Source organism: Rhagoletis zephyria, unplaced genomic scaffold (genome assembly GCF_001687245.7).
Source record: "Rhagoletis zephyria isolate East Lansing unplaced genomic scaffold, Rhagoletis_zephyria_1.1 Rzeph_scaffold_00973, whole genome shotgun sequence".
In the NCBI taxonomy this organism is placed as follows: domain Eukaryota; kingdom Metazoa; phylum Arthropoda; class Insecta; order Diptera; family Tephritidae; genus Rhagoletis; species Rhagoletis zephyria.
The window spans coordinates 46,686-55,340 of NW_016158057.1; the positions used below are offsets into that span (position 1 = coordinate 46,686).

Genomic DNA, 8,655 nt, shown 5'->3' on the forward strand with positions numbered 1-8,655 from the left:
AATTTTATACTAAAATCGAATGGGCTATGAAACTGCATAGCAATACTACGTAAACTTACTTAATTATATATATTATATACTATATATATATGTATATATATTATATACTATACCCCTTGTGAAAATTTTGAAGGTAGTAGGATTTATAAGGTAATTGTTAGACTACAACAAAACAAAAAAAAATTTTAAAACTTTTCAATATGTGGCTTATAATTTTGCCAAGGGGTGTATTGCTTATGAATTATATTACTGCAAAAATGACCAAAATCAGAGCTCCAAGCTTTGTATAAAATTAAAAAAAAAATAAGATTTCATGTTTTACATACAGTCTTTCAACTATTACTTTTTACGGTTTTGTACTTTTACTTTTTACGGTTTTGTACTATTACTTTGTAAGGTTTTTAATAAGCATCTATATTTAAGATTCAGAAGTCTTTTTGTTTTGTCGATAGGCTTTCTTAAAATATCTCGCCTTTTCCAATTTTATGGCTTTTCGGAGAGTATCCTCCGGCGACAATCCCTTAAAAGGCATCTTGGCAATGGCTCCTGAATGAAATAAAGGTTTATATTAAATATGAACTAATAGAAAAGTACATTTTCCTTACCAGTCAATGTACCATAAAAATTAAGAAGGGACCTTAAGCCAATCTGCCCATGTGAACCATCCACATTTAAGGCTTTTATAACGTCCATATTTAGCAGCAGCCTGATATTTTTTATATTGTTACATAAAATAGCTGAAACCGCAGATTCCTGTAAATTGGAAAAATTAGTATTAGATTACGCTATCAGGCGGGAGTAATTTTTTCATTTTGTGCTTCCTGGCGAACCAATTGCTGAGTGGTAACCTTTTGAGCAGATATTGCGTCCATAATTGCAGTCTTCTGCGTTTCGACTGTCAATTGTAGCTCTTCGAGTTTTTTGTCTATTTCTTGAAGCTGTTTCTCGAACCTATTGCAGTGACTGCAGCAAACCACTTCAAAGACGCATTGGTTGGGTTCTGAAATAAAAAATTTTTAAACTCTATAGTACGATATGCTAAAACTAATAACTATAAAATTTTCATTTTGCATCAGAATGTCAATATTCGACATAGCAATAAATAATTTACAGTGTTGTATCCTTAGCCGAGGTCGAAACGCTGATCTTACGTGATTGTATAAAAAATTAATTTAAGTATACATACATATGTAACACAAAATGTTTGCATATGTACGATTACAAAAACTTCGCACCTATAGTACATTCACTGGATACGCTGAAGCTTGGCCCCGGGTTGTCAGGTTCAATCGCATCTACAATGAATAAGATATACATATATATTTTTTTAAATTGTATATACCGTATTGTTATTGCTAGATAATGATTACTTACATCTTGCCTTTTTCGTTGGAATTGCCGCCGCCGAGCTGTTGGAATTTCGTCCTCCGTGTTTTTTGAAGAAATGCTCGAGAAAATACAATTAATTAATAATAATGTTAATAAATAAATTATAAAAGATTAGTAAATGTCAACGAAATATTTACATGCAAGTGTGTAACATTGGAATAAGAAGAATTTTCTCTGGAAGGGGAATGCACATCAATTTGCTTTCTACATCATCTAGGGAAAATTCTTCAACATTAGATGACAGAGTAAGATCCGCAGAACATATTCCCAATGCACAAGAATCAATGGGTTCTGTGAAATAGCATTGTAAGTTCAACAATCTTTTCCCTTTAATAATTTTGCTATTTACGTCTTTTCGTCTATTCTTATGTATTGAAATGGTTTCACGGAACACAAATTATTTGAACATTCTTTAGATAACATGAATTCGTTAAAGTGGAAACGTTTTATAAGATCATTTTTAATTTTATATCCGGTAAATTTTGGGGCCATCACAATACCCTCGTGTTTCAACATATTCATGATTTGTTGCAATATTTGTGTCGGCTTTTTGACATATGACTTCAGAATTTGCAAATAGTTTTCAAAGGAATATGCGGAGCAATTAGAAGGAATACCTAGTTCTTTAATATCTTCAGAAATATGGACCAAGCAGTGTACATTGTACGTGATACTGTTGTCCCCAAACACAACAGCAAAATTCTCCACAAATAATTTCAGCATATTTACCGTTCCATCAATGTTGGGACTATAGTTTTTGGGACAGAATAATAATCTGTAAGCGCAATGCAGAAGGAGGAATTCATAATATACATCATCAGGAAGCTCATCTCTAAAGAAATAAATACCACCAGTTCGATATTTCATCCAAATTTCTGGGCTTTCGAACAGATTCCTTGGTGATGTACGAAGATAAATCTACTAGTTTTTTGGATATGTTCAATTTGGTTTCTTTTTAACCGACTTCCAAAAAAGGAGGAGGTTATCAGTTCGTCGGAATATTTTTTATGTATGTTACCGCATAACTTTGGACCACGGCAACCGATTTCGATAATTCTTTTTGCATCGGAAAGGTAGTGTCTCAGAGGTGGTCCCGTACTAATCTGGTTAAGATCCGATCAGCGGATCATGAGATATATATATATATATTTTTTTTATATGAGAGTTGAAGTCGGTTTTTTTTTTGCTAAAAATTACTTGTTTATATGTATAATTTGATTTGTTATTGATTAGTCTTAAAAGAAACTTCGTATGACATTTAACATTCGCATTCGATTCCGCACTCGCAATAATCAATGCGGAGCTTTTGCGAATGCGAATATTGTGCAAGTGCGCTGATAAAACGTATATCTGGCAAACAAAAAATTGTAGCCAACATTTTTTTTGCCTGTGAAGGTACTACGTTAAGACCGTCCCCTACGTCGACCTTCTTTCGTAATTTAAAGTCAAAGAGTAAGATAATAGTAGGTATTTCCAGCGGAAATGTTCAGCGGCTGGCTATAAAGAGAGACTATTTGTGCGTTAAAATAGAAAAGGTCTGTTGAGAAAACTGGATGCATCGCTAGTTTTTTTCTTCTTTTTCTTAGAAAAGCGTAATTATTTTTTTCTCATAAAGCTTATTATTCTTGAGTTCCGTGTTTCCTTTTATTATTCTTTCAGCTCAAAAGACGTAGCTGTTTAGCTCATCTGCTACGACGAAACTGCTGGCAACTGTTGAACCCAACAATTACGTCTTAGAAACGGCTTGATGAATATGCTGCCAAATGAACAGCTGATAAATGTAAACAAATGAAATTGCAACAAATAGAGATAGTTGCGCCGATACTATTTAGAACTCAACGCTGAGCGGCCGCGTGTTGAAAAAATCGTTCAATGTTACAATGAATTAAACAGTGTAATATTATATAGCATACATATTAAAAACATATATTTAGAAACGTAGTATTATCTATATTAATAAAAATGTTGTGTTCGTATGTCACGGTCGTCAAAACTCGAGAACCGCTGAACCGATTTGAATAATTTTATTTTTGTATTGTTCGGTGTAATACCAGAACCAATGATATCGCAAAACATTTGAGGGTTGCCACATATTTGAAAATTTTTAAATCCAATTATATTGATAAAATAAGTAAATGGTTACAATATGGGCATCAAATTAAAGAGGTTTAAGAAAGATAACTGCTGGAAATATTTTTGACGAGGGTTGTCACCTATTTGAAAATTTTAACTCAGTTAAATTGGTAAAGTAAATGAACTATTGCAATGTGGGCATCAAACAAAAGAGTTTTAAAAAGGCTTACAGCCGAAAATATATTTGAAGAGGGTTGCCACCTGATAGAAAATTTAACTCATTTTAAAGATAAAATAAACTACCTATTACAATATAGGTATCAAATTGAAGAGATTTAAGAAAGATGACTGTTGGAAATATTTTTGAGGAGGGTTGCCACCAATTTTAAAATTTTAACTCAGTTAAATTGATAAAATTAACGAAATTTTTTAATGTGGATATCTAACTTTAGATTTTTAAGAAGTCTTACAGTGCTAAGTCAGCTATTAAGCTGTCATTGAACATATAAATCATCGAAACTCTCACCTTCAATATTTCCAGAACATCCGGTATGGAAAAAATAATACAAAAATTTAAACTTATTATTGATTGTCCCACCATTCGGAAATGTATTGATGTTGCTCTCAGGAGATTTAACGCAAACATTGTCTGTAATTTTTCGATTAACACTAGCGGGCGAGATAAATGCTTGCCTGAAATAGTCAACATTGTGGCAAAATGAACATATATACACTGCAGCCGAGATATTCTCGCGACAAATACTGGACATTGGGAACGGAAAGCTGCCAGCCAATGAGAGATTAAGACGAATTTTATTACTTGATAATTTTTGTAACTTAGGAACATCGAAAGGAGAACTGATCGAAAGAACGTTTCTTAATTAAGAAAATTAATTATAGGCTCAGTGAACGAACTATTCTTGCTGCGAAGAATAAGGATGTCTATCAACTAAATAAGAGTGGTATTGACCACAGTCGTTGCTTGAGCTGGTCTGCTCTTTTACCAGACTGCCAGGCCACTTGCTCACTTTGGTGAATACCACTAATGATATTCAATCCAGCATTCAAAGTGAGGAAATAACTGTTTAGCTGAGGGAGACCGGGAGACCAGATTTAGAGTTGTGGTCTATTTAGAGTAGTAGAGGGGTTAGGGATTACCTTTGCGAGTGTATATGTATCGAGCTCAATGAGCCCGTATGGTTTATAGGTACACATCAAGTTAGCCACGCACTCAATGTGCCTGATATGCGAGAGAGAGAGAGAGAGAGAGAGAGAGAGAGATATGCGGGCAGGCTGATGAAGCGGTAGCGCAAGATGTAACCCTTTCACCATGTATTCATTGGGGGAATCCATTGGAAGAGTCATGGTCTAGCTGCCGTAGGCTGCTGTGCAATGAGCTGGGATATATCCAGGGATGCATTCAGTAGCTTAATGCCATGCCAAAAATTACTCCGGTAGTGGAGTGTGGGTGATGCTTAAAGCACCGTGTGATATCCAAGCTGGGGTAACATGACCATGGGGTGAGGGAGGAGTCAATCATAGGGGCGCTGACCCTTGTGATGCTGAAAATGCCAGCGACTTATCACTTCACTAAGTTCAGCGAAGAGATATTTGAGAATTGCATAAAAAATGCATACCCAATTAAGAACGAGCGAATTACTTTTAAACACAAGTACGTGTGTTGTTCGCTGCACTTGGTTTTAGGCGGGAGTGTAATACAAGTGCGCGTGTGTGTTCGCTGCACTTGGTTTATACGGGAAATGCATAAGTCGCTTGAACAATAACATATACGTCGATAAACATCGTTGTGGAAAAGGACGAAGCAGTTAATTATGCAACGGAAGTTTTGAACTCGATTGATCTTCCAGGGATGAACCCACATACCGAAATTGAAAGAAGGTGTGGCAATTATCGTGTTGCGGAATATTAATCAGCCAAAACTCTGCAACGGCACGCGACTCGCAGTTAAGAAATTGATGAAGAATGTAGTGCAAGCAAAGATTTGAACGTGGTTTTTCAAAGGTGAAGAATTTCCATGATTCCGACCATTTCGATTTAAAAGATTGCAGTTTCCAATTCGATTGGCATTCGGAATCACAATCAATAATGCTCAAGGTCAACCTTTGTAAAAGTATGGTTTAGATTTGGATGCGGATTGCTTCTCAGGTGTTGCATGTTCCCGTGTCGGCAAACCAGATATCCTCGATATCTATGCAGGGAATAGAAAAGCGACAAACATTGCATGTACACAAGTACTTATTACAAAATCAAACTTATATGAAACGTATGCTTTGTTTCGTTAATCTTTTATCATCCATGTACCATGAATATGCCACAGCAAAGCGTGGCAGGGTACAGCTAGTTATAAAATATTTTAGTTACTTTATCACGTCAGTAATATTAAATATAATAAATTTGTTTGCAACTGCCACCTAACAAAGCAGCGTTAAATTTAATATAAGCGGCGTAAGCCTTTTCGATCAGCTGTTTAGGCTAAGCCCAACTCGTTGAGTTCAGGTAGCGTAAAAATTGTTCGCTGGAAAAAATGGGGGAAAGTTGCCAACTGTTGGGCTGAGCGTAACTACTCAACTGTGCGTTTCTAAGACAAATAGCCAACGGTTAGGCAACAGCTACGTCTTATAAACGCGCCCAATGTGAAATAGTATTCATGATACATATGTGGAAAATGCGTTCATTTGCCTCAAAAAAATATATCAAAACACATTGAGCGCATGGAATGGAACAACAAAACGGATTTGATGGCTTATGGTACCGACAGCGGCGAGTAATTAATTGGGGCTGCCTGCAACTAGGAAAAGCCGAATTCAGCTAACAAATAAAAAAAAATTAATTACAAGGTATACATTACAGGCGAACCTTTCCAAGAAGTCTCCCGGGAACTAAGCAAATCTGAGACCTTTATCCTCCGTGATTCCATAATTCAAATTATTATAAAAAAGGGGTACCTTTTTAACAAAATAACAAGATTTTAAACTAATTCTGCTGGCAGCCACGACATTCAAAACAGAATTTTCTTCGAAATTTTCATTCCTAGAAAATAGCAATTTATTTGCCAATCTCGCTATAAGCGCACATTTTTCAAACTAGTCACAGAAGACAGGATTAAAAATGAATTACAAATAATCAAAAAACGCTGATGACGTAACAGGTTCTCCAAATTCTGAAACAACCAAAAGAATTGGTGCTCCAAATTGGAACATAACGGTGTTTCAACAACGATCTTGCCATGATGCTAGATTGTGAAGATGAAAGTCAGGAGGATACATCCGACATTAGCAGCCCCGATGCAATTCACAAAAAGGAATTGTTACACCGCAATAAAAAAGGAAATATAACTGAAAGTCCTCTCAACTGGTGCAGCGTCAATGGAAAAGAATTTACAATTTTGTCAAGTTTCAAGTTTGTCGCCTCGAGCGAGTAGTTATTTAGTGGCGCAGGTTTCATATACGACCCGTTAGGAAACAGGCTGTAACCCGAAAAGGCAGCAAAATTATTCTTTCTTAAATACAATGTTCCAATTTTTTAATTGAAGTACTAAATAAAAAAAAAACATTATTAAAAACTATTCACTTTTCCATTTTTTATTTACTTAAATTCCCTAATGTACTCACCAAAATTATTTCTTAAAAATATTTAAACATCCGCATCCGCATTCGCATCCGCGGATGTCTAAAATTCCACATTCGCAACATCCCTACTTGGGACAACCATGCCGTGAGGTGTGGCCAGGTATTCTACAAAGAACAGTTTTTGCTGGCGCATCGCAAACAAATGCCCTAATTTTAAATGTAATGCAGCGGCCATTACATTCAAACCCATTAGTTTGTAGACAAGCGACTTCTTCAACAAAATCGTTCATAGATTGCGCTACGGAATTCGGCTTACTATTTCCAACATAAACACCAGTTGTAAAAACAGATATGTTGGGCACATTAATAATTCTTAATAAGATTGGCCATAACTGGATCCTACTGTTACGGTACAAAGGTAACCCATCAATATTTATATCCGCAAGTATGGTGTTATAATCAATTAATTTGTCGGCAATTTTATTTACGTGCGTTTTTATTCCAAAGTTACAAAAAAGTCCTGGGATCATATTTTGCACAACTAATTTTCTTTTATGGTTTAAAAGAGTTTATGCACTTTTAGGTACGTCCATATTTTCTTCTGCAAGAAGTACCAAAAGTTGGGAAAGGCTTTTGTGGGTTATTTTATTTTGTACCGCCCATATTTTTAGCTTTTCCCGGAAAGGTACCTTTAACGGGGGACTTGGCTCATTGGGTAGCACGCCTTCTTCATTTTCAACAATTTGAATAGTTGGCGCGGTCGATCCAGCCTAACCTCAAATTTTCACGGTTAATTGTTCTTTCCCTGCTTATTAATCTCCTAATGTGCCGTTTGCTTACCTTACTCATTTTTTCAAAAACTTCTCCTGTCGTCTTCGGATGACCAATTTCCACTTTTTATATTATTAGTTTAATTATTATAATTTTTTTTTCCGACTAAATTTTTCGCCTTCACTTTTTGGATCTGGTCGACTCAGCTGTTACAAAGATAGTGGCGGCAAATTGCTGACTACGAACTACTCATTTAGTCTGTTCCAATAGCAGTCCGGTTTACAGGATTTAGTCAGAACTTACAGGAAGTCGTTCCTATTGCCATAATACCTGTAAGTAGGAACAATTTTGAGAGAGTAACTGAGCAACTGTTCCTAGTCAGAAGTTACAGGATTTTGTCCGGAGTTTTTTTCCTATAAGTTCATGAAAAGGGGCACCGAAATTGCGCATATGGAAACTGTGCATTTAGACATAATTTCGGTTTCAACCGAAACTGTGCATGTATGCTTTATTTCGGTTTTTACCATATGCATTATTTCGGTTTTAAACCGAAACTGTGCATGTATGCATTATTTCGTTTTTTTTTCATATGCATTATTTCGCTTTTAAAACGAAAGTATGCATATGCATAATTTCGGTATTTTCTCATATGCATTATTTCGGTTTTCAACCTAAACTGTGCATGTATGCATTACTTCGGTTTTTGTTATATGCATTATTTCGGTTTTCAACCGAAACTGTGCATGTATGCATACCTTCGTCTTTCACATATGCATTATTTCGGTTTTCATCCGAAACTGTGCATGTATGCTTTATTTCGGTTTTTGCCATA

The 8,655-nt window shown here is 35.5% G+C and overlaps 1 protein-coding gene across 1 annotated transcript in view; it reads right to left on the reverse strand.

Annotated features, from left to right (window-relative positions):
- Positions 1-418: 418 nt before the first annotated feature.
- LOC108362268 (uncharacterized) overlaps positions 419-8,655 on the reverse strand; it is a 59,327-nt gene continuing 51,090 nt past the window's right edge. Inside the window, exons 2-5 of the mRNA XM_017615178.1 lie at positions 1,236-1,295; positions 831-1,000; positions 606-753; positions 419-546 (exon numbers count right to left, since the gene is read on the reverse strand). Of these exons, the coding sequence (XP_017470667.1) occupies positions 419-546; positions 606-753; positions 831-1,000; positions 1,236-1,295 (506 nt within the window). The remainder of the gene's footprint in view (positions 547-605; positions 754-830; positions 1,001-1,235; positions 1,296-8,655) is intronic.